The sequence below is a fragment of the Peromyscus leucopus genome, chromosome 1 (assembly GCF_004664715.2).
Source record: "Peromyscus leucopus breed LL Stock chromosome 1, UCI_PerLeu_2.1, whole genome shotgun sequence".
Taxonomy (NCBI): domain Eukaryota; kingdom Metazoa; phylum Chordata; class Mammalia; order Rodentia; family Cricetidae; genus Peromyscus; species Peromyscus leucopus.
This window is the reverse complement of record NC_051063.1, coordinates 163,870,438-163,895,574: the sequence shown is the minus strand read 5'-3', so window position 1 is coordinate 163,895,574 and position 25,137 is coordinate 163,870,438. Positions and strand designations below refer to the sequence as shown.

The window sequence follows — 25,137 nt, the reverse complement described above, 5'->3', positions numbered from 1 at the left end:
CTCCACCCTCTGCAGATGTCCAGAAGTTTTTCTTCTCCCACACAGTCTCACTATGTAGACCAGGCTAGCCTTGAATTGCAAATTCTTCTGCCTTAATCTCACAAGTGCTAAGACTGCAGGTGTGGGCCAAAGCTGGGGTCTGTCGGTCACTGAACACCTGGTCACTGTTCCTCCTTAGGGCCTTTACAAGTAAGGCTCCCTTGTCTAGACACCCTTTCCCACTTCCTCCCCACCCTCTCACTCACACCCCCACTTCCTCCTCACTAACCCCTCCTCCCCCTCTTGTCGGAGCTCCCCTCCTCCCTGATGGCCCAAGCCCTCCGGGGCTGTACCACACTGTTCCTTTGAGCTCTGTTCCATGCTGAGCATACCCTTCACCAGCTATCCCTAGGGTCGCTCTTGGTCCCACCCCTGGGCTGGGAGCTCTCAGACTTCTTCATGGTCCCCATTTTCTCACCCTACGGTCGCCACTGTGTAGGGGGTGTTCTGTTCATACAGCAGCAACTGTGCCACAGGCAAGACCCTCTTGACCAAACGTTCATCCCCGGAGTCCACGAGATAGATCAGCTGGGGCGAGAAGCAGGCAGGTAAGCTGGTGGGAACCTCCCTGTAGCCCCAACCTGCTCCCCATCTCCACCCTACCAAGCCTTCATGGCACCTGATAGAGCTGCCCATCTTCATAGAAGAGGGTGACCAAGAACTCTTGGTCCGCAAAGAGAAAAGAGTGTTGCAGCTTCTGCAGGCTGAAGTAGATGTCCCAGCCTTTGGATGGGACCAGCCGGTAGACATCGTAGCCACCTTCCAGAAAGTACCAGATCTGTGGATCCAGCAGTCATTATATATGGGGCGATGGTAAAAACTTCAACCTTCCTACTCTCGCACTGAGCTGTGACAGTCTTTGGAAAAGTCTCCTACCCTCTCTGAGTTCCAGGGCCCTGTTACGGATAGGGCTTCTACTGACATTATTTTGGGATTCCCTTAAGGATGTTCACCCTAACAGGGCAGGAGGGATTGGGGGATGAACAAGGAGGGCTTGGGGAGAAGAACAGGGTAGCTCACCTCTTCTCCTTCTGTGACAAAAGCCATGTCTCCTTGGTAAGAGTTGACCATGTATTTGATGACGGAGTCCTTGGGGAAGTCCGCCAGATAAATGAAGTGTATCCTATTGTAGCTGCAGAGGCAGAGAGAGGGAGCTCAGGGATGAGGACAGCCCGGAATCCTTAGCCATCTCTTTCTCCCACCGCAACCGCAGTACAGCGTGGGACTCACTGACTGCCTGTCTGCTGGCACTGTAAACAACAGCAGAGCGGCCCTGTGACCCTAGCTTCAGTTCCCACCATCCTTGGAGTGTCCTTGTGCCCTGGATCCTTATCGCCCCTTTTCTGATGTTTTTGGGACCCTAGGACTCAGCCCTCTGGCCTAGGATTCCAGTAAAAGCACCATCTTGCCTACAAATGAACTCCCAATGGCAATGCCCTGGATCCAGACATGCCTGAAGCTGGAGCTTGATATTTCTAAATATAAGCCAATAAATTCTTTGTGCTTAACTGGTTTTTGAATTAGGTTTCTTTCTTTTAAAACCAAATGGATATGAAAGAGCAGTTTGCCAACAGTCCATGAAGATGGCATCGGGCCCCTGAGATCTTGAAGAATAAGAGGCTAGATGAGTAGGAAGAGTTCTGAAGTGTCCCCAGGAATGCTTTCTATTGCTCACGTGTGTTCAGTCCAGAAAGTTTCATTTTACACAAGGCTCCTCGAGCTGGGCTGGGGTGACTCATCAGAGAGTGCTTGTTTGTCACCAGTGGGGGGCTGGGTTATGGCTTCCCAGTGGACTACTTGCCTAACATGAGCAAGACCCTAATTGGAACAACAGAAGCCTGCTGAAGGCCCTGGAAGGGTGGCTTAGAGGGTAAGGGCATTTGCTGATCTTATAGGTAGGTTCCAAGTGCCGTACGGCTCCAGCTCCAGGGTTTCTAATGCCCTCCCTCCATAGATACCTGCACTCCTGTGGACACCACCACAGAGACACACATGGGTACCATAATTAAAGTAAAATAAAACTTTACTGGGCACTATGGCATATGCCTTTAATCTCAAGCATTGGGCAGAGGCAGAGGCAGAGGCAGATGGATCTCTGAGTTCAAGGCCAGCCTAGTCTACATAGTGAGTTCCAGGACAGTGAGGGCTACATAGTGATACCTGTCTCAAAAAACAAACAAAAATTATTCATATAAATGTGTGTGTGTGTGTGCGTGCGTGCGTGCGTGCGTGCGTCTGGGTCACTGGGGAGATGGCTTATGCCTACCTTTGCAGGATGAAGTTGCCCCAAATATACAGCATGTTGTTGAATGTGTTGAAGAACAAACCCTTGGGTATCATGGCAGTTCTGGTATAGGTCTCTGTCCCATGTAGCACCAGGAAGTCCAAATCCTGAGCTGACCATAGCAGAAGAGGAAAGGATGTAGTGGAGAGGAGTAATGGTGGGTCACCTGGGCTCTTCCCACCCACTGCCCACCTGGAAACTACCCTTGCTCTCTGGTCCTACCTTCTGGGATAAACCGTGGTATTATGTAGAGAATATCCATGTGCTGGGTCTCTAAAGGTAGGAAAACAACACCCTGAAAGCTGAAGAACTCTCAATATCTGGAAGCAGGGCAAAGCTACCCACTCTCCAACCTTCACATGAGACTCTGTTGGCAACTGGGCTTGGTCTCTAAGGTTGAGTTCCAGGACAGTTAGGACTACATGATGAGACCTTGTTTCAAACAAACAAACAAACAAACAAACAAAAAAACCCCACAAATCCCACCCACCTTAAAGACTCTACTGCTTTCAATTTAGGACAGACAGAATACCTTCCTTGATTTATTACATGTTGTGTGTGTGTGTGTGTGTGTGTGTGTGTGTGTGTGTGTGTGTGTGTGCGCGCGCGCGCGCACAGGACCTTCCAGATCCGGCTTCTCTTCTCTTCGGTCTCCCCACTTGTCCTCTTAACTGTCTCCCAGACAGCTCACTCTAAGAGCTAAGAGTGGAGTGTTTGGGGTGGACATATGGTCCACAGTCCAGGCACTTGCACATTCCCTCCTGACTCCAGGCAATCTGATTACCTAAGTTAAAGTTGAGTAGGTAAAAGATCTTAACTAAATTCGTGGAGAAAGTCTCCACCAACAACAGCAGGTTCTTCTCATCAGCGATGTATGTAGCCCAGTTAATGGAGCAGTTTGAACCTGTTGGGGAGAGCAGAATCTAGAGCAATCTAGACCCTGACTTCTTCCTCATAACCCTCTCACCCTTCCCAGTGACCTCCACCCTCCACCCCAGATCCCCCCAAAAATGAGTACCCGGTAACTTATCACATATTGACCAGCTTTCCGGCATCATCTTGAAGGACACACGACCATCTATGGATCAAATCAGGTCCCATGCTCAGGTCCTTTTTAGCCCACCGCCACCTGTAGGGTTATCCCACCCAACCAGCACCCCATGGGGTCCCCACACCTTGAACCTCTTAGCCCAGGGATTCTAGGGGTTAGGCCTGCCTTCCATCTTTCTCATCTCTACACTTGGCCTAGGATCTCAGAAATGTTCTTAGATCTGGTGATGTGACCAACAGAAGCCAATCAGAGTGTATGTTGTGGCTGGGAGTTAGAATTAACGAAGCAAGGTGTGGTGGTACACACTGGTGATATCAGCATTCACTCACTGGTAGATTCTGTACAAGTTCTCTAATGCTGAGCCAAGCTCTGGCCCTGGTTTTATTTTTTAATTCATATGGCTTCCAACTTTTGATCCTTCTGCCTTAGCCTTCCAAGTGTTGTGACTGCATGTGCATACCACTGTGTCCAGTGTATTTATTTAATCTTTATATCACCCAAAGAAATAGACTATTATAGTATTGTCATCTGGTTCCATTTTACAGGTGGAAAAGTGAGATCAGTGAAGTCATGTTACGTATCCAAAGCCACAGATCTAGGGTCGCATGGAGCAGTCTGTGTTATATTTAGTCATTATGTGATGCAATAATAGGGACTTATCAGCACTTTTGCAAACAAACGAACAAAAAACATAAAAAAAAAAAAAAGTCTTTCCAATCGGGCCTGGCAGATGCCTGATGGGAAACTAAAAAGAGGACAAGCCCTGAGTGCTGGTACAGGCCTTTAATCCGAGGGGCAGAGACAGGAGGGTCTTCGTGGATTTGAAGCCCGCGCTTGGTCTACACAGTGAGTTTCAAGACAGCAAGTTACATACTGAGATCCTGTCTCAAAAAAACAAACAAACAAACAAACAAAAGAAATGAAAGTGTAGAATGATGAAGAAGAACCTCTTCATAGGTTTCTCTGATTATGGAGAAATTTGGGTCAGATTCCTGGCTTAACAATGCCTGTGAGCATGCCAATAACTTTTTATTTCATGATTTATTTCTGTTCTGTGTGTGAGTGTTTTGCATGCCTATATGTATGTGTACCACCTGATGCCTGGTGCTGGAGGAGGCCGAGAGAGCCTCAGATCCCCCGGAATGTGCTGATGAGCTGCCATCGAGCGCTCTGAAGTACTCTTGGCTGCTCAGCTGTCTCTCCTGTCCTGTCCCCTCTTTCTGCTTTTCGAGAACCGGTCTCCCTGTGTAGCCCTAGCTAGCCTGGAACTCCCTATGTAGACCAGGATGGCCTCAAATTCCTACATGCTATGCACATATGAGGGGGTCAGAGAGACAGCTTGTGGTATTGGTTCTTTTCTCCCATCATGTGAGTCCCAGGGACTGAATTCGAGTCCTCAGGCCAAGCAGCAAAAGGGCCTTTACCCGCTGAGCCGTCTCACTGGCCTTGACCTTGATTAATTTCTTTAGTATGTGAGTAGTCTCACCAACCTGCTTTTGTGTTTCATTTTGAGATAAGGGTCTCATTGTAGCCTGGCCTGGCCTTGAACTTCTGATGCTCCTACCTCCCTTTCCCAAGTGCTGGGAATGCAAGCAAGCATCATACCAGCCAGCTTTGCTGACCTGATTTTTTGAGTTGGGTTTCTGCCCTTTAAAGCCAAATACATCATAGAAAATATCTAACACTGTTCAAGCTGGATCTGAACCAACACATATCCATGTCCATACACATGGAACAATCCTGAGCCTGCCACCTCTCCTGAGGACACATGGCAAGGAACAGGAGCCCAAGGTGAGAAGGTGTAGACAAATGTCTCCTGAGCTTCCAGATCACACAGGCTTTTACCTGTAATGGTCCCGATGTGAATATAACCTTCATTCTTGCCAGTGGTGAGGGCTAGGATGTACTCAGAGCCATTGCCATCGACGAACACTGGGCACAGCTTCTTGATGCACTCGCTAGCCAGGACACGAACCCAGCTGCCTAGGGGGGCAAGCGTGCGGACTCAAAACCAGGTGGTCAGGCTGGTCCCTGGACCCCAGATCTCCTTCCTTCTAATCTTACAAACCTGTTACCTGTCCTCTTAGCCTGGAGCAACATTGCAGTGTGGTATTGGGGGGCCTCTAGAGCAACACTAGTCATTTCTGTGACCCCCCCCATCCCTTACCTCTGAGTTCTAGTCTGTTATGACTGGCTTTGGTTTTATGAGACAGGGTTTTACACTGTAACTCTAGCTGGCCTCAAACTTCCTATGTAGCCCAGGCTGATCTCAAACTGTCCAGCTTCCTGCGGCAGTTTCCCAAATGCTGGTGTGTACATCAGGTATGTGCCACCACACAGGTGGCCCGTGAGGTCTAGATGGGTTCACACTTCTCTTGTGCTCCCCTGGTTCTGACCTGAGTTTTGGACAGAGTGAGGCAACTAAGAGACCCTTCCAGCTTGCAGCCACTAACAAAAAGGTTCCCTGGGGAGACTTAGGGACAGAGGAATGGACAGTTGCTGGGCAAGAGTCACCATGAGTCAGCACGGAGACCAAGAATGACAGTGAGTCACTGGATAGATACACCTGTGCCTGAAGCCAAGATGCCTCATGGGTTTCTCAGTCAGGTATGCCAATAGACAGGAAGACCCACTTTTCCGTCTGTTGTTCAGAGGGATGGGGGGAGGCAGTTCTCACTAAGGTCTCCAAGCTTTCTGGAATCTAATCTGTAGCCCAGGGTTGCCCTAAACTAGAGATTCTCAAGTGCTAGGATTACAGAGGTGCGCAGCACCCCGATGTGGCTCATGTACCTAGATCCACACAAACTTCTATACAGCTGAGGATGACCTCGATCCCCTTGCCTCTGTCTCGCAAGCGCTGGGATGACAGGTGTGGAGCACGGTGATGCCTGGACTTTTCCCTCTGGTTAGCATCCTTCTTGCTTCTCTAACGCCCCAGCTGCGCCCCCCGCGCCCCCAGCCCAGCCCTCTCACTGCTGCTGTGACTGACGTCGAAGAGGGCGGAGTAGCTGCCTGTGAAGTAGTAGACCAGCTGGTTCTGCCGGATGAAGAGCGTGCTCTCCGTAGAGATGGCGTCATGGATGGTGGCTGAGAAGTCAAGGATGGGACAGTAGTAGGAGCCAACCCAGCAACTGTCAATGCTCAGCTGCAGGAGAGCAAAGACCAGGTGAGCAAGTGCTTGAGGCCTCGGCCTCCACGTCCTGCCTGGGGTAAATGGTCCTTTTTTTTTTTTTTTCCCGAGACGTGTTGTGGGATACTTGTACACTGTGTGAAGATGTGTTGCTGTGATTGGTGTAACAAAAAACTGAACATCCAATAGCGAGGGAGGAGAGGATAGGCGGGACTTCCTGGCGGAGAGAGAACTCTGGGAAGAAGAAAGGCTGACTTTGCCAGGGAGACACACAGAGGAAGCTGGAGGAGCTATGTAGAAGAGAGATAACAAGTCATGTGTCAGGACACAGATTAAAAAACATGGGATAACTTGAGTTATAAGAACTAGTTAGGAAAAAGCCTAAGCTAAGGCCAAGCATTCATAATTAATAATAAGGCTCCATGTCATTTGGGAGTTGGATGGTACTACAAAGACTCGTTACACATGGTACCCAATGTAGGCCCACATAGATCCACATAAGTCCTAAAAAAGCTTTAAAAAAAAAGTTTTGAACATGGAGTGAGACATGGCTTCCCGGCCTGGTGACCAGTATCTCTCAAGTAGGCTTGGTGCTTGTGACTTACAGAGGTGTGGCTCTTCTAAGAGGCCCTGCTATGGCCAGGTGGCGGTGGTGCACGCCTTTAATCCCAGCACTCGGGAGGCAGAGACAGGCGGATCTCTGTGAGTTCGAGGCCAGCCTGGGCTACCAAGTGAGTTTCAGAAAGGCGCAAAGCTACACAGAGAAACCCTGTCTCGAAAAACAAAAAAAAAAAAAAAAAAAAAAAAAAAAAAAAGTAATAAGATGGTCTTCAAACACCTCAGAGATCTACAGAAAATGGCATTTGAGATGTTTTCATAACGTAAGGCTTTTCATGACATGTCTACTCCTACAGCAACAATCTACTTCAAAAAAGGATGGTGGACATCAAAGACTCTCCACATGGAATTTGCTTTCATTGTGGCAAAGTTAGACACTGTGCAAAGAAACTGCCCTTGCCTCAACTGCTGACAATATGTTGTCTAAACTGGACAAGCAGGCACAAAAAAGGTGACTGCCAAATTTGCTAAGACAAGGTAGGATAGCCCTTCAACATTCCTGCTTCACACAAAGGTCTGTCAGACATTCTAGGCCTGTAGGCCAAAGATGGACGCCCCAACATTGCTGAGGAATCTTGGGTGACTGTCCAGGCAGCCAGATGTCTCTGTTGTTTCTATAGTTTTGGAAGTTGTTTGCTCCATACCTCCTATTTATTCAGGTAATATTATATCCTTCTCTGGTCTTTGATGGGATTAAAGACTAAATATTTATAGTTACAGTTTTCCTTGTTACCAAATTAAAGAAAAAAACTAACAAAAGAGATATAAAATGTATAAGGTTAAGAAACATAAAAGCTAGCCGGGCGGTGGTGGCGCACGCCTTTAATCCCAGCACTCGGGAGGCAGAGCCAGGTGGATCTCTGTGAGTTCGAGGCCAGCCTGGGCTACCAAGTGAGCTCCAGGAAAGGCACAAAGCTACACAGAGAAACCCTGTCTCGGGAAAAAAAAAAGAAAGATAAAAGCTTAAATTGTTTATCTAAAAAATGTTTTAAGGTCTAAAAGGATATTTTGGGACTGATAAGTTATGATTAAAAAATGACTTAGGTATAAAACTTTGGACTTGTCAAGATTGAATAAATAATTTCTCCAAATTTGCCAAATACAAATAGACTAGACATTGTAAATGTAATTCTTACCTGATAATTGTTCTTATTGTATATAGTTTTACTGTGTTAAGAGTTAAAACCTTTCCTTTTTATTTGTTTGTTTTTTGTTTTTTTTTTTTTTTTTTGTTTTTCCGAGACAGGGTTTCTCTGTGTAGCTTTGCGCCTTTCCTGGAGCTCACTTGGTAGCCCAGGCTGGCCTCGAACTCACAGAGATCCGCCTGGCTCTGCCTCCCAGAGTGCTGGGATTAAAGGCGTGCGCCACCACCGCCCGGCTTCCTTTTTATTTATACAAAAAGGGAGAAATGTTGTGGAATAGTTGTTCACTGTGTGAACATGTGTTGCTGTGATTGGTGTAATAAAAAGCTGAATGGCCAATAGCTAGGCAGGACTTTCAGGCATCGGGAGAACACTGGAAAGAAGATGGAATTCCCCAGTAAAACACAGAGAGGAAGCAGGAGGTGTGGTATAGAAGAGAGGTAACAAGTCATGTAGCAGAACATAGATTAAAAAGTGTGGGATAATTTAAGTTGTAAGAGCTAGTTAGAAACAAGCTTAAGCTAAGGCCAAACATTTATAATTATTAATAATAAGTCTTCATGTCATTATCTGAGAAGTGGCTGGTGGTACAAAGAAAGACATGGTCTCTCTGTGTAGCTCTGTATTGGAATTCGCTCTGTAGACCAGACTGGCCTAGAACTCACAGAGATCCACCTGTCTCTGCCTCCCATGTGCTGGGATAAAAGGCATTCACTACCACCACCTGGCAAAAGCTACTGTTCTAACTGCTTAGATAGCCACATTCCCCCAGTGTGGCCAGTTTGGGTATGGTACACAACCTGGAGTTAAGCAGTGTACAATGTATTCACACAATCCCTGTGCCTCTGTCAGAGTTCTGCTCATATGGATAGAAAATACCCCATGTTGAGTCCAGAGAGACAGCTTAGTGGTTAAGAGTACTAGCTGCTATTATTTGGCTTAAAAGGGCTTATTTGGAAATGTTATCATTTTTACTATTTTCTATAGAGAAAATATTTTCCAGTTTCAAATAACCCTGAACTTTTGAATTATAACCTGTTTTTATGTTCAAGCTATCTGTGTATTATTTCTCTTACAGTTGTACATAAAGTGTTTTTACATTCAAAAAGAGGGACAAATACTATAGAATTGTATTACATGAAATATATAGAATATACAAATTCACAGAGACAGAAAGATTAGACGTTATCTCAAGATAGAGAAGAAAGGAATATAGAGCAACGATTTCCAAAATACAGGATTTCTGTTTTGTGTGATGGAAAAGCCCACAAATGGACAGTAGTATCAGGACATAATATCATGAATGTAATAAATCAATACAATTAATGTAACTAATTTAAAATGCAAAAAAACATTTTAAAAAAAAAAAGAGTACTAGCTGTTCTTCCAGAGGACCCAGATTCAATTCCCAGCACCACTTGGGACCTCACAACCATCTGTAACTCCAGTTCCGGGGAATCTGGTGCCCTCTTCTGACCTCTGTAGGTAGTACACTTAACTGCTGGGCCATCTTTCTAGCCTCATGTATGTTTTAGAAAGAGTTACTCTGTTGCCTTCGCCAGCCTGCAACTCACTTTGTAGATCAGGCTGGTCTCAGACTCACAGAGATCCCCCTTTCTCTGCCTCTTGAGTGCTGGGATTAAGGGTGTGTGTCACTATTCCTGGTTCTCTCTCTCTCTCTCTCTGTCTCTCTGTCTCTGTCTCTCTCTCTCTGCATATATATATATTTCATTTTTTATGTGTATAGGTGGTTTGCCTGCATGTAAGTCTATGCACCACGTGTGTGCCTGGTGCCTAGGGCAGGTGATATCCATGACTTCCATTCCAGGTCAGTCTCGTCTAAATATCAAGTTCTAAGTCAGTCAGGGTTAAATAATAAAACCTTGTATTTTTGTTGTTGTTGGTAGTTTTCAAGACAAGGTTTCTCTGTGTAGCCTTGGCTGTCCTAGAACTAGCTCTGTAGACCAGGCTGGTCTTGAATGCACAGAGATCCGCCTGTCTCCCTCCAGAGTGCTGGGATTAAAGGTGGGCGCCACCACCACTTGGCATAAGGACCCCTTCTTACCAAAATAAAACAGAACAGAAATGTATTTGGCCAATAACTTTACAAATACATTTCATTATTTTAAAGTGTGTGTGTGTGTGTGTGTGTGTGTGTGTGTGTGTGTGTGTGTGTGTGTTAGAGAGAGGGACGGAGGGAGGGAGGACAGAGAGTTGATTTGTATGTGAGTCCAGTGGCTGTGGAGGCTAGAGGCACTGGATCCCTCTGGAGCTTGAGTTACAGGTAAACTGCCTGATGTGGGTGCTGGGACCTGATTCTCCCGCTTAGCTACAAACTAAGTGTAAGGCCAGTCTGTGGTGCCTGAGACCCTGACTCAAAAAACCAGTCAGGCTAGAGCAGGATAAGAGCATCACCATGATTGTTATTTTATATTGAAAGAAGTCGGGGCTGGAGCGATGGCTCAGCAATGAAGAGCACTCACTGCTCTTCCAGAGGAGCATGGTCAGGTCACCTCCCCTCAAAAAGAGGGGGGAATAAAAGAAAAGGAAAAGGAATAAAGAGGCAATGCTTAGGAGGCAGAGGCCAGTCAGAGCTGCAGAGTGAGACTTTGTCTCAAAAACACAAACACAAACAAAACAAACAAAGCAAGAAGTAAAACAACAGGCTGGGCTGTGGCTGGAAGTGCAGCACTTGCCCAGGATATCCCGGGAGAGGCTGGACATCACTCGGCAGGAGACTGCTTGCCAGGCATGTGACAGGTGCTGGATTCAATCTCACACACACACACACACACACACACACACACACACACACACACACACACACACACACGAATTTGAACCTAGAGCTTGAGATGTGGCTCAGTGGTTGAGAGTGTGTACTGTTCTTGCAGAAGACTTGAGTTCCATTCCCAGGACCCACACTGGGTGGTTTGCAAGCACCTGTAACTTGGGCTCCAGGAGATCCAGCTCCCTCTTGTGGTCTGGAGTACTCACTCACACAGATACATGCACATTTTAAAAAAATGGGTTTTCAGAACCAGGGAGGCTACATAGCAGGGGGACCCTAGGATGACTGTGGCTTATAATAAGTTTCGGTTTTACTCAATCACTGGGCAAGCCTCAGTGAAACATTTCACTATTAGAATAAGAATTTGTATTGTATCAAGCTGATAACAGAAAAACTAATAATAAATAAAAATTTAAAAAATGTGGAAATTAGTATGGCGGTTTCTCAGAAAACTGGTAATCAATCGGTCTACCTCAAGGCCCAGCCATACCACTCTTGGGCATATACCCAAGGAATGCTCAATCATACCACAAAGATACATGTTCAACTATGTTCATAGCAGCACTATTTGTTTTTTTTTTTTTGTTTTTTTTTTTTTTTTTTGGTTTTTTTTTTTGTTTTTTTTTTTTCGAGACAGGGTTTCTCTGTGTAGCTTTGCGCCTTTCCTGGAGCTCACTTGGTAGCCCAGGCTGGCCTCGAACTCACAGAGATCCACCTGGCTCTGCCTCCCGAGTGCTGGGATTAAAGGCGTGCGCCACCAACGCCCGGCTAAAGCAGCACTATTTGTAATAGCCAGAACCTGGAAACAACCTAGATGCCCGTCAACTGAAGAATGAATGAAAAAAATGTGGTACATATATACAATGGAGAAAAACAATGACAGCATGAAATTTGCAGGCAAATGGATGGAACTAGAAAATATCATCCTGAGTGAGGTAACTCAAACCCAGAAGGACAAACATGGCATGTACTCACTCCTAAGTGGATACTAGATATAAAACAAAGAACAATCAGACTGCAACCCACAGAACCAGGGAGGCCATATAGCAGGGGGGACCCTAGGATAACTGTGGCTTATAATAAGTTTTGGTTTTACTCAATTACTGGGCAAGCCTCAATGAAACATTTCACTATTAGGATAAGAATTTATACTGTATCAAGCTGATATTAGAAAAAAATAAATAAATTAATAATTTAATTTTTTTTCTATTTTTAAAGACTTGAACCTGTTTCCTAGCAGTAAAATTTTTCTTTATTACCCTGTTGCTAGAGACTGGCTTATCTTTGGGGTCCCATTCTGTAGCCCCGGACCCCATTGGGGGCCTAAGAGCCAGCCCTGTCCAGAAGCCCAAACCTACCGTCTGCGGGCATCACTCACCTCCACGAGAGAAAAGTCTTGGAAATTAGTGTCTGAAAGCAAGATGGTCTTCTCATCTTCAATGCCCCCGAGGATGAGCACAGGTGAATGATTCTGCGTGTACCACAGGGGTCTCGATTTTGAACGCTTAAAGTGATTGCTCTTCAGAGTAAAGGTCTGTCAGAGGAGCAGGAATGCCATTCAGCCCTCCCCTGCCTGATCATACCTCCATCTCAGCCACAAGCCCAAGTCCTCACCCTGACTACAAAGCCTCTGCAGCTCACCCGAGCCCAGTCCCATCAGGGGCCTCTTCCTTTCCAGCTCACCCCAGGGGCTTTGCACCCACTGTCTCCTTATTCCTTTCCTTTCTTTCATCCCCCCTTTTCTGAGGTGAGGTGCACTGAACCCTGGCAATACTAGCAAATACTCTGAGCTACATCCTCATGATGAGGACAGATTTGCCGGCTGAATGCATAGTGAACTCGGAACATGGGTGGAGGGCTGGGGATTTTGCTCAGTGGTCGAGTTGCTGGTCTAGCATGTACAAGGACCTGAGTTCAAGCCCCAACATCAGAATGATGGAAGGAGAGATTCAACTCCTGAAAGTTGTCTTCTGACCTCCACATATATGCCACATGTGTGCCTCCACCACAAAACAGATGACTGTAACAGAAAAGCTAAAATGAGTATCCAAGGCCGGGCTTGGCGCCTCACATCTTTGACTCTAGCCCTTGGGAGGCTGAAGCAGGAATTTCACAAAGCTTGCCTGGTCTGCATAATGAGTTTGAGACCACTGTGGGTTATATTGAGACCCTGTTTCCAAAAAAACAAAAAACCATAGGACATTACAGAGGGGCTGGTGAGATGACCTGTCAGGTAGGTGAGATGACCTGTCAGGTAATGGCTCCTTAAGTTCAAAATAATAATGTAATGAAAAAAATTACATAAAATCCAATCAGACCATGGGGAATCTGCTATCATCCTGTGATTGTGTTTACCTGGAAAGCATGAGGCTCTGTTCAGCCCCCAGCACCTGGGGAGGGTGTGTGTGTGTGTGTGTGTGTGTGTGTGTGTGTGTGTGTGTCATGAAAGCACCCCTCCCCTCCAGAGTCCCTCTGAAAAAGGAACCAAATGGCACATTTAGGAAAATGTTACCTGGACCTGGAGCTCAAGTAAGTGTCCTGCAAATGGGATCTGGGCTGGTTTGGGAGGTATCAAGGCTGTGTGTAATTCGTACCTTCTCCCACTTGGCAGTCGCCACCTCATATCCTATGGTGAAGATGGGGTTACCGCTTGCATCTCTCTTCATGTAGCCATTAATATTCACATAGAACCTGCAAGCAGGCTCCAGTGAGGACGGCCATGTCAGGGGCGCTTCACAGCCCACAGCCACCTTCCCCGGCGCCTCCCTTCTGCCTCCCTGCTTTCTTTGGGATTCTGGGGGCTGGCATTCCTGCGTGTGCCCTGGGCTTCAGTACCTTCTAGGGGGAATGTAGGGCCCCAAGCCATTGCTGCGGATGTCCACGCTCATGACCACGCTGCCGTTTTTGGTGGGCATGGGTGCATACCAGTTCAAGGCGCACATGACCTCTGCTATGCAGAACCCTGCTGGTCGGATGGGGCACTGAGGCACCAGAGACTGCCAGAAGCCCCTACAGGCCTCAGGGCGCTCCCAGCCACCCCATCTCCACTCTCCACCACCGGCGGTCTGGCCCACCTGTGCTGCGTAATGGGGCAGCCTCCATCTGAATCTGCAGATTTTCAATCTTCCAGCGATAGAAATTGACTGGGTACTTGTAGCTGATCAGGATCACGGGTCTCAGCCCCATGAGGTGGCCCTTTCGGACCAGCTCCTCGTCATTCTGAGGATGAAAGGGCAGGCATTAGTCTGGGGATCCACCTGTCTGAGCTGAGCAGGGACAGCAGGCCTTCCACCATGGGAGAATAAGAGAACAGGGCTGTGCTTGTTCCCAGCACTCCGGAGGTGGAGTCGGCAGGCTCTCCAGGTCAAGGCTAGCCCGGGGGGCGGGGGTACACGACGACACTTTGGGAGTTGGAAGTCAGCCTGGGCTATAAAGTGAGAGTGTCCCAGAAAATGAAAAATCTAGATGGCAGGTGTAGTACCGCTCACCTCTCACCCCCTCAGGAGGCTGAAGCAGGAGATCACCACAAGTGTGAGGTCAGCCTGGTCTCTAAGCGAGTCCTAGGTGAATAAGGACTGTGTATCTACTTCCATGGGTTTATATTCTCTGTCTCTGTCTGTCTGTCTCTCTCCCCAATACCCTCTTCTGGAATCTGTAAGCACCAGGCATGCATCTGATATACAGACACACATACAGTCAAAACACCCATACACTAAAATAAAATTTTTAAAAAGCAAAAACTTTTGAATGGAGGGTAATGACTCATATCTGTAATTCCAACACTCAAATAACAGAAACAGAAGAATCAATACAAACTCAAGGCCAGCCTGATCTAAGTAGTGAGTTCTAGGTCAGCCAGGGCTCCATAATAAGACCTTGTCTAAAAGACACAAAAACAACCTTTTAATCCCACGCCTTTAATCCCAGCACTGGGGAGGCAGAGGCAGGAGGATCTCTGAGTTTGAGGACAGTCTGATCTACAGAGAAAGTTCCAGGACAGCCAGGGCTACACAGAGAAACAAACCCTGTCTCGAGAACCTTAAAAACAAAACAACAACAACAACAGAAAACAAAACAAACAAACAAAAAAGCTGGGCATGGTTGTACATACATAGACTGCCTCCTTCTTGGCAGAAGGAGGCAAGACAAAGATCCTGAGTTCAAGGACAGCCTGGGACACATAAGACTCTATTTCAGACAAACACAAAAATAAGCACATGTGACTTGTGTGACTGCCCAGCCCACGGCTCCTTATAGTATATTCAACCAACTTTTATTTCTAAAAGCAAATTAATAAATATTTTTGTGGTATTTTATGGTGAGTGAATTATATCTCAATAAACTTAAAACTTTTTGTTAGTGTTTTGAGAAAGGACCTTCCTGCACAGCCCAGGCTGGCCTCCTTAGTGCTGTAATTAGAGACGGGCACCACTACTTTTCACTTCTTTCTCTTTTTAGATTTATTTATTTTACTTAATGTGGATAAATGTTTTGTCTGCATGCATGTATGTATCCCACATGCATGCCTGATGGATCCCTTAGAACTGGTGTTATGTATGGTTGTGAGCCACTAAATGGGTCCTAGGAATCAAACTCTGGTCCTCTGCAAGAGTAACAAGTACTGAGCCAATGAACCATCTCTCCACCCTGTTTTCATTTTCTTTTCTTTTTTTTTTTTTTGTTTAAGATTTATTTGCATATACACCTGCATGCTGGAAGACAGCATCAGATTCCATTATTGATGCCTGTGAGCCACCATGTGGTCGCTGGGAATTGAACTCAGGACCTCTAGAAGAACAGCCAATGCTCTTAACCTCTGAGCCATCTCTCCAGCCCCTCTTTTTCCTTTCTTTTTTTTTTCTTTTAAAGATGTATTTATTTATTATGTATACAGTGTTCTGTCTGCATGTATGCCTGCAGGCCAGAAGAGGGCACTAGATCTCATTGTAGATGGTTGGGAGCCATCATGTGGTTGCTGGGAATTGAACTCAGGACCTCTGGAAGAGCAGCCAGTGCTCTTAACCTCTGAGCCATCTCTCCAGCCCCTGTTTTCATTTTCTTGATGATATCTGTTAAAACACAGACGTTCTGGAACTGGTACGTAGCTCAGGTGTTAGAATGCTTCCCTAGTATACATGAGGCCCTAGGCTCTATTTGCAACAGCTAATGAAACCAAATACAGTGGAACACACTTGAAATTCTCATGGAATGGTGGAGGCAAGACCAGCAAAAGTGCGAGGCTATCCTCTGCTACACATCAAGTCAGCCAGTCCGGGCTTCATGGGACCTTGTCTTAAAAACACTAACAAGGAGCTAGGCGGTGGTGGTGCACGCCTTTAATCCCAGCACTCGGGAGGCAGAGGCAGGTGGATCTCTGTGAGTTCAAGGCCAGGCTGGTATACAAAGTGAGTTACAGGAAAGGCCCAAAGCTACAAAGGGAAACCTTTTCTCAAAAAAACAGAAGAAAAAAATAACCCCACTAACAAGGGTTGGAGAGATGGCTCAGCTGTTAAGAGCACTGGCTGCTCTTCCAGAGGTCCTGAGTTCAAAACCATTTATAGTGGGATTTTATGCCCTCTTCTGGCATAAAGTTATATATGCAGATAGAGCACTCACACATATTCTTAAAAAACAAAAACAACTAACAAAATGGAGTTCTAGCAATTGGGAAGCAGAAGCAGGTAGAGTTCTATGACTTCAAGAGCAGCCTGGTCTACATAACAAGACCCTAGACCCTTTCTCCAAAGAGAGAATGAACTCACAGGATAGTACATACTGTTTTAAATGACCACTATCCCAAAAATATATGTAATTTTTACAAGTCAACAATGAAAAGGCAAAAAACCCTTCATTTTAAAATGAGCAAAGGCCAGGCAGTTGTGGTGCACACCTTTAATCTCAGCACTCAGGAGGCAGAGGCAGGAGGATCTCTGAGTCCAAGGCCAGCTTGGTCTACAGAGTGAGTTGCAGAACAGCCAGGGCTACTCTGAAAAACCCTGTCTGGGGAAAAAAAAAAAAGAACAAAGGAAGGCATGTGCCACCTCTGATCCTAGTACTTGGGAAACAGAGGTAGACAGATCTCTGTGAATTCCGGAAGAGCTAGGGCTATGTAGAAAGACCCTGTCTCAAACAAACAAACAAGAACAAAAATGGGCAAAGTCCAGTTGGCACGGTGGCTCACACCTATAATACTAGCACTTGAGAGGCAGAGGCACAAGGGTTGCTGTGAGTTCAAGGCCAGCCTGGGTTTTGTAACACTATCCTGTATCATGAAAGAAAGAAGGTGAGGCCGGGCGGTGGTGGTGGTGGTGGTGGTGGTGGTGGTGGTGGTGGTGCATGCCTTTAATCCCAGTACTTGGGAGGCAGAAGCAGGTGGATCTCTGTGAGTTCGAGGCCAGCCTGGTCTACACTGTGAGATCCAGGACAGGTACCAAAACTATACAGAGAAACCTGTCTCAAAAAAAGAAAAAGAAAGGAAGGAAGGAAGGAAGGAAGGAAGGAAGGAAGGAAGGAAGGAAGGAAGAAAGAAGGTGGGGCTGGAGAGATGGCTTAATGGTGAAGAGTGTATACTGTTCTTCTGGACAATCAAAAAAGTATGGTTCCCAGCCACAATGGCCTGTAACACCGATTCCAGGTATCCATCACCCTCTTCTGACCTCCATAGGTAACTGCATGCACATGCATATACCCACCATATGTACATAATTAAAAATAAAATAAATTTTTGAAAAGTTTACAGTGTTGTTTATCTCTTTAATTCTTTTTTTCTTAAGACTTATATGCATACAGTGTTCTGTCTGTATATTTGCCTGCATGACAGAAGAAGGCATCAGATCCCATTGTAAATGGTTGTGAGACACCATGTGGACGCTGGGAATTGAACTCAGGACCTCTCAAAAAGCAGTCGGTGCTCTTAACTGCTGAGTCATCTCTCCAGCCCCAATAAATATTTTTTTTAAGATAACTGTTAATAGATACAGGGTTTTTGTTGGGTGGGGGATAATAAGAGTGTTTAGGACAAAAATAATGACGGTTGATGTGATTATTTGACTGAGAGTAGCCCCATAGGTTCATATGTTTGAATGCTTGGTCCCTAGTTGTGGGCCTGTTTGAGAAGAATTAGGTATGACCTTCTTGGAGGAGATGTGTCACTGGAGGTGGGCTTTGCTATAGCCCCCACCATTCCCAGTTAGCTCTCTCTGCCGAGTGGGAAAATGAATGACTCCTTAAGGCCTTCAGGGTGGGTGGAGTCTACTATTAAAGTGTTTGGGAAAACATTACTGAAAATAACGGGGAATCGGAGACTTACTGAAATCGCCCTACTCACACTGTAAACTCTCACCTTTCCCATACAGGAGAAGTTGATTTTCAGGTAGTAAGGAAAGCCCATATATTTCTGTAAGGAAAGGTGGGCGAAATATCCAGTCAAGAGGTGTACTGACTCAGGATCCCTCTGATATTTACTGACCGAAGATCCCTTTGATACTCTTGACCCCAGTTCCCTCACCTCCCGCGGGTCGATTGGCGAGTCTACCAACTTTTGGAACACCTCCGTCACTGTATCCATGGGTTCTTGATCCATAAATCGATCCTTAAAGAGGAGCGCGCCTACTCTCTCGAACTTGTTCAGGACAACAAGCCAGCGGCAGTTTTGGAAATGATTTTCCGCCCACGACTTCCACGACAGCAGTAGCACTAGCAGCAGTACCCAGAACGCCCATAGATTTGGTTTTCTTGGCCACACAGGGCTGACAGGGCACATGGCTGGCCAGCACACCATGCAGCTAGAACCTGGGGAATGTGGGGGTCAGTACTCACTTGTCAGTCTGCTCGCTGGGGCTGATCTCTGGGAAACCGCTCAGTTCTTGCCTTTCTTCCCGCCCCTCTTCCTGGCTCCACTTTTGATCAGGCTTCGAGCGCCCGCCCTGTTCCCGCCTCTACTCCTGCCCTTACTCTCAACCCTAGCTCCGTTCTTACTCCTGGCCACGCCCTTACTCTTACTCTGGACCTCGCCCCTACTAATACTCCTGGTCCTGCCGGTTCTCTTACTCTCAGCCCCTCCCCTACTAAGACTCCTCGCCACGCCCCTGCTCTTGCTCTCGGCCCCGCCCCTACTCTTACTTCTGGCCTCGCGGCTCTTTTCAGCCCGCTTGCCAGTCGCTCTCTCTCTCCTTGCCCTACCCTTGCTCTTCTCTATGCCGGCTCTTAGAACTCCGACTCTACTCTTCGCCAAGTCTCTCTTTTTGTTTCTTGCCTTGCCCTTCTTTTCCCCACCCTTACGCCCCTCGGCGACCACCGACTTGTTCCTGGGCTTGGCTCCGCCCTCACAGGCTGTCCCGCCCTCACACCGCTCCTCGCCACGCCCCTTTCTCTTCTCTCCTGCCCTGCTCAAGAGCCGGCTTCTAGTCTTGGTCTTGTCAGTCTGTGAGTCCTTGCCCACACCTCCGTCCACGCTACGGCCCCTGCCCTGACTCCGGCGCCGAGTCTGGCCGGAGATCGGCTTTTCGCGGGACTTCCCCTCCTGGCTACGCCCCTTGCTGCGGCTCTGGCGCCGAGTCTTGCCCGAGATTGGTTCTCCGCTGGACTTTCTCTCCTGGCTACGGCCCCTGCCCTGACTCCGGCGCCGAGTCTGGCCGGAGATCGGCTTTTCGCGGGACTTCCCCTCCCGGCTACGCCCCTTGCTGCGGCTCTGGCGCCGAGTCTTGCCCGAGACTGGTTCTCCGCTGGACTTGCTCTCCTGGCTACGCCCCTTGCTGCGGCTCTGGCGCCGAGTCTTCCCCGAGATTGGTTCTCCGCTGGACTTGCTCTCCTGGCCACGCCCCTTGCTGTGGCTCTGGCGCGGAGTCTGGCCGGAGATTGGGTCTTCGCTGGACTTTCCCTCCTGGCCACGCCCCTTGCTTTGGCTCTGGCGCGGAGTCTGGCCGGAGATTGGTTCTCCGCTGGACTTGCTCTCCTGGCCACGCCCCTTGCTTTGGCTCTGGCGCGGAGTCTGGCCGGAGATTGGGTCTTCGCTGGACTTTCCCTCCTGGCCACGCCCCTTGCTTTGGCTCTGGCGCGGAGTCTGGCCGGAGATTGGGTCTTCGCTGGACTTTCCTTCCTGGCCACGCCCCTTGCTTTGGCTCTGGCGCGGAGTCTGGCCGGAGATTGGGTCTTCGCTGGACTTTCCCTCCTGGCCACGCCCCTTGCTTTGGCTCTGGCGCGGAGTCTGGCCGGAGATTGGTTCTCCGCTGGACTTGCTCTCCTGGCCACGCCCCTTGCTTTGGCTCTGGCGCGGAGTCTGGCCGGAGATTGGGTCTTCGCTGGACTTTCCCTCCTGGCCACGCCCCTTGCTTTGGCTCTGGCGCGGAGTCTGGCCGGAGATTGGGTCTTCGCTGGACTTTCCTTCCTGGCCACGCCCCTTGCTTTGGCTCTGGCGCGGAGTCTGGCCGGAGATTGGGTCTTCGCTGGACTTTCCCTCCTGGCCACGCCCCTTGCACTGAATCTGGCAGGAGATTGGCTCTCCTACGGACTTTCTCTCCTGGCCACGCCCCTTGCCGTGGAACGGGCACTGAGTCTGGCAGGAGGTCGGCTCCTCGCTCCTCTTTCTGTCCTGGCCACGCCCTAGGTCCTGGCTTCTTCCCCTCCCCGGGTCCTGGGCAACCTGGCCCTCCTGCTTCTGCTGCGATCCCCGACCCCTCTCCTTCTCCCGCCCCGGTGGTTTCTCCTCGGCAGCCGCCTGCCCCTCCGCGCCAGCCCTCTCCTGGGCCTGCGCCTTCTCCTTAGGGAACCTTTCCTGGTCGCGGGGCCTCTCTACTCCTCGAGATCTCCCCTCGCCCCGGGATCGCTCTTCCTCGGGTGACCTTCCCTCGCCCCGGGATCTGTCTTCGCCGGGTGGTCGCTCCTCGTCCCGGTCCTCCCGTTTGGCTCTCTGTTCGCCGTGCTCCCTCTCGTAAATAACTCTTTCCTTGCCCCAGTATTTGTCTTCGCCTCGACTCTGCTCGTGATTTCGGAGACTCTCCTTGCCATAGACCGTCCTCTGGCCGCAAGACCTCCCGTCGCCCCACACCCACGCTGACTTCGCGATCCTCACTGTCCCCACCGACACCTTTTCCCTCCACCTCTTCTCATCTGTCCTGTCCATGCCCTGAACGTCCACCGGTTCTATGCCCCGCCTCTTCTAGCCACGCCCATGCTCATCGGAGGCTTCAGGTCTAAACCACGTTGGCCGCCGCCCCGCCTCTGCCACGCTTTCTTTGCCTGGTCCCTGTGCTGGATGCTCCTTCGCTAGCCTTTCCTTGCCTTGCCTTCCCACCCCTGCCCTCCCCTTCTTAATTCCCTCCCGCCCCCCTCATCCCCTAGGATGGCACCGCCCCGCTGTACCAGTCACTTGGTTAAAACCGGTCAACCGTTGCTTGTTCCACCCCTCTTGCCAGCTCTTAAAATGGCCGCTCGGACTTCCACCTTGCGCGAGGCACGCAATGTGGCGTGCGTGTTTCCATAGTAACACGCATTCCCAACAGGCGCCTAGGGCTTGAGAGCTGGCCTTGTGCAACTAGGGGTCCCAGGTGTGTGGCAGGCAGAGGTACTGGAAACGCGTAGCTCTGTGCTAAGAAAGCACCGAGAAATTGATAATGGTTGTTCTAGCAGTAACATTGTGCCTACTTGACCTCTAGATCAAAAATCCTCCTGAGAAAAAAGACTTTCCAGAACCTTTGGGAGAATGAGCTGTGATCTGGAAGTCGGTTCCTATAATTAAATTAGGCAGCTAGTTTAAAATGAGCCCACTTAAGAGTTGGGACCCTCTAGTCAACATCTGTAAAACAAATGACTAACAGGCAAGACTTTAATTACTGTTCAGAAGAATGGGACCTAAGTCACGTCTCTGATCTGCTACATTGTGAACTAGATAACAATCTTCCCAGGCACTCAAATGGTGCACATTCATACACATAAATAATTGTTTTAATTTAAAAAAAAATTACTGCTTAAGGATCCAGTATGGTGGCGCATGCCTTTGATCTCATCGCTCAGGAGTGGAGGCTGTGAGTTCAAGGCCCGCCTAGTCTACATGGCTAGTTCCGAGTCAGCCAAGTCTTCTGTACAATGAAACCTTGTCTTCAATGAAACCTTGAAGAAAGAAGGGCGAGGGGAGGTGGGAGGAGAAGCAGAAAAGAAAAAAGAAAGAAAAGGAAAAAACAAAAGGTTGGGGGCTGGAGCAGTTGGTAGAGTCTTTGCTTAAGCAGGTATGCAAGCTGGTGAACACCCATAGTCCCAACACTTTGGAGGTAGAGGCAAGAGGATCAGAAGTTGAAGATCCTCCATGGCAACACCGGAAGGTCAGACTGGGCTATAAGAGACACTGTCTCAAAAAAAAAAAAAAAAAAGGCTGATTGTGGTGGCCTGAGCTTCCAGTCAGTTCTCCAGGGTCTGCTTCCCATCATGTTTCAGAAGTGCTGGGATTACAGATAAGAGCTGCTACATCCAGCTGGCTTTTCCCATGGGTCCTGAGGATTAAACTCAGGTCTTCAGGCTTGAGTGGCAAGCGCCTCTAACCACTGAGCTTATCTCCTTGGCTCATAGGCATAGCCCAACTTGGCCTTGAACTCATGACATCTAATCTCTGAGTCTTCAGCATATCCTGCCAACATATGCTGCTACAACTGGCAAGATATTTTAGAACTAGCATGAAGCCTGCCCAGAACTTAGATCTACAATGGTGTCTGTGGTCGCTGTCCACTTAACCCTTGAGAGTGTGCCCAATTCTGCATCACACTCTTAGGTGTCTCCTAAATCCTTCCAGAGGTCACGACAAGGAGGCACTACGATATCAATGGCATCTTCATTCCCAGGTCTACATAGCAAGTGCCAGGCCAGCCAGAGCTTTATGGTGAGATCAAAACAACAACATACCCCATACCTGAAGAGGGAGGCACGGCCAGGTGTGGAAACTGAGGCAGGAGAATCACGAGTTTGAAGTCAGCCTGGCAACAGAGAGAGCACACGACTTGGCCTGAGTAAACATTTAGTAGATTAACTATTTTCCTTTGTATGCTGGCATCTACCAGTTAAACACTGCTTATTATAATATATCGGAGGCCACTCTTTACTCTGAGCTCCAATACTCGCTGGCCAACAGACAGAATTACTCATGTTGAAATTCTACATCACCAAATTGTTTATCTCATATTCTGAGTAATCAGGAGAGGGAGAGAATGGCCAAACCCCAACCTGGCCAGTTTTAGCTGTAGGTTCCTCTGGTTTAACTTTTTTAAGGGAAGTGACTTTCAGACAATGTAGCTGGGTTTTGTTCTGTGCTTTTCTGTTTCTCCACCTTCCTGATCTCTTTCACTCAGACACTGGCTGGCCTGGAACTGGCGATATGGACCAGGATAGCTTCAAACTCAGAGACTGCCTGCCTCTGCCACTTGATGTCAGGACCAGCATCAGTCCACACTCAACCTTGAGCCATTGCTCTCCAGCCCTAGTTTTCCGTTGTTTGAGACAGGGTCTTAATGTATCTAAGGCTGGACTAGAACTCACCATGTACCTAAAGATAGGTTTGAACTCCCGATCCTCCTGTCTCTGCCTCCAGAGTGCTGGGGAGACAGGCCTGTACCACCACATTTGGCTTATGAGGACTTTTTTTTTCCCCTCTCAGAGCTGAGGACTGAACCATACTGAGAATTGAACCCAGGACTGTGCATGCTGGGCAAGTGCTGTTCTTCAGAAGCAAGCCCTCAGACCTAAGGAAATTTTAAAGTAGTTACATTTATTTATTGACCTGCTGTGCATGTATGTGTATGCATGTGTCTACGTGTTAGAGGAAAGCTTGCAGGATGGCTCAGTGGTTAAGAGCATGTCCTGCTCTTCCAGAGGACCTGAGTTCAATTCCCAACACCCACGTCAGGCAGCTCACAACTGTCCGTAACTCCGGGTCCAGGGGATCTGGCCCCCTCGTCTAGTCCGCATGGGCACCTGCACACATGTGATATACATAGACACATACACACACATAGATAAAACATTTTAATAAGAATACAATAGGACATGTTATTAAGGCATTTCTATCTTTTTTTTTAAACATTATTTATTCATTATGTATACAGTGATCTGCCTGCATGTATGCCTACAGGCCAGAAGAGGGCACCAGACCTCATTACAGATGGTTGTGAGCCACCATGTGGTTGCTGGGAATTGAACTCAGGACCTCGGGAAGAACAGCCAGTGCTCTTAATCTCTGAGCCATCTCTCCAGCCCGGCATTTCTATCTTAATCGATCTTCCTTATTAAGAAGCAGAATTCAGAAAGGAGGGAAGAGTTAGCATGTGATTGACTCCCAGACGGTGTCCTCTGGGATTTAGATTAAACTGCTGACTGTTGAAGTCCATGAGGTAGAGCTGTACAAATCCCATTTCACAAACAAGCAACCCGAGGCACAACTGAAACACAGGGACATCAGGGTTCAAACTCACCCAGAGGGCTTTGCCTCCGGAGCCGGCAGCCATCACCGCTTCCCAGTCTGTGGCACCCTACACGGTGGCAGATGATGGCAAACACGAATATGTACTTCACGCATGGACGACATGCAGAGGGAGGCCTGGGAAGTCTATTGACACAGTTGTACCTGTGTGGAGGTCCGAGGACCTTCTACGACGAGGAATACAATTTGGAGAGTTGCGTCTCTCCGTCCCCTGTGGGTTCCGAGGATGGCACTAACTCTGACCGTCACGGTTACTCAGCAAGTGCTTTCCCCCAGGAGTGACTGGCTGGCTCAGATTTTTCAATGTGTGTGTGTGTGTGTGTGTGTGTGTGTGTGTGTGTGTGTGTGTGCCTGCCCGGCACGTGTGTGCATGAGTTTGCATGTGGAAGCCAGAGTTTAATATCCAGTTTCTTCCTCAGTAATTTTCCACACTATTTTTATTTTTTTAGTTGTGTTGTAGAGACAGGGTCTCACTATGAAGCTCTAACTGCTGTAGACCAGGCTGGCCTCAAACTCACAGAGATGCACCAGATTCTGCCTCCCACGTGCTGGGATTAAAGGGGTGTGTCACAGGGCCCAGCTTCTACCCTGATTTTGGATGCTGGCGCTTTCACAGAACCTGG

General features: G+C 48.2%; 2 protein-coding genes across 9 annotated transcripts in view; both read right to left on the bottom strand.

Moving 5' to 3' along the window:
- The window catches only part of Catsperg (cation channel sperm associated auxiliary subunit gamma), a 31,295-nt gene extending 9,807 nt beyond the window's left edge, over positions 1 to 21,488 (bottom strand). For 2 of the 8 annotated variants that reach the window (XM_037199520.1, XM_037199527.1), the window contains exons 1-15: positions 18,563 to 18,929; positions 18,398 to 18,451; positions 14,130 to 14,274; positions 13,891 to 14,017; positions 13,650 to 13,746; positions 12,434 to 12,589; positions 6,348 to 6,519; positions 5,220 to 5,357; positions 3,342 to 3,401; positions 3,108 to 3,227; positions 2,546 to 2,596; positions 2,306 to 2,435; positions 1,060 to 1,171; positions 659 to 817; positions 458 to 567 (exon numbers count right to left, since the gene is read on the bottom strand). In XM_037199520.1, the coding sequence (XP_037055415.1) occupies positions 458 to 567; positions 659 to 817; positions 1,060 to 1,171; positions 2,306 to 2,435; positions 2,546 to 2,596; positions 3,108 to 3,227; positions 3,342 to 3,401; positions 5,220 to 5,357; positions 6,348 to 6,519; positions 12,434 to 12,589; positions 13,650 to 13,746; positions 13,891 to 14,017; positions 14,130 to 14,274; positions 18,398 to 18,451; positions 18,563 to 18,835 (1,904 nt within the window). In that variant the 5' untranslated portion in view covers positions 18,836 to 18,929. Of the gene's footprint in view, positions 1 to 457; positions 568 to 658; positions 818 to 1,059; positions 1,172 to 2,305; positions 2,436 to 2,545; positions 2,597 to 3,107; positions 3,228 to 3,341; positions 3,402 to 5,219; positions 5,358 to 6,347; positions 6,520 to 12,433; positions 12,590 to 13,649; positions 13,747 to 13,890; positions 14,018 to 14,129; positions 14,275 to 18,397; positions 18,452 to 18,562; positions 18,930 to 21,414 lie in introns of those variants that run through there. The other 6 variants (XM_028859563.2, XM_037199514.1, XM_037199515.1 and 3 more) reach the window with 6 other exon arrangements.
- Positions 18,660 to 21,339, bottom strand: LOC119086728 (serine/arginine-rich splicing factor 4-like). Its single transcript, XM_037199548.1, has 2 exons — positions 18,874 to 21,339; positions 18,660 to 18,750 (listed from the first exon to the last, which is right to left on the bottom strand). The coding sequence occupies exon 1, from the start codon at positions 21,173 to 21,175 to the stop codon at positions 18,914 to 18,916; it is 2,262 nt and encodes a 753-aa protein (XP_037055443.1). The 5' UTR covers positions 21,176 to 21,339; the 3' UTR covers positions 18,660 to 18,750; positions 18,874 to 18,913.
- Positions 21,489 to 25,137: the final 3,649 nt, after the last annotated feature.

Bases quoted from the DNA above. Each gene is read 5' to 3' on its own strand.
- LOC119086728 (XM_037199548.1), bottom strand. From the start codon at position 21,175: ATGGACAGGACAGATGAGAAGAGGTGGAGGGAAAAGGTGTCGGTGGGG.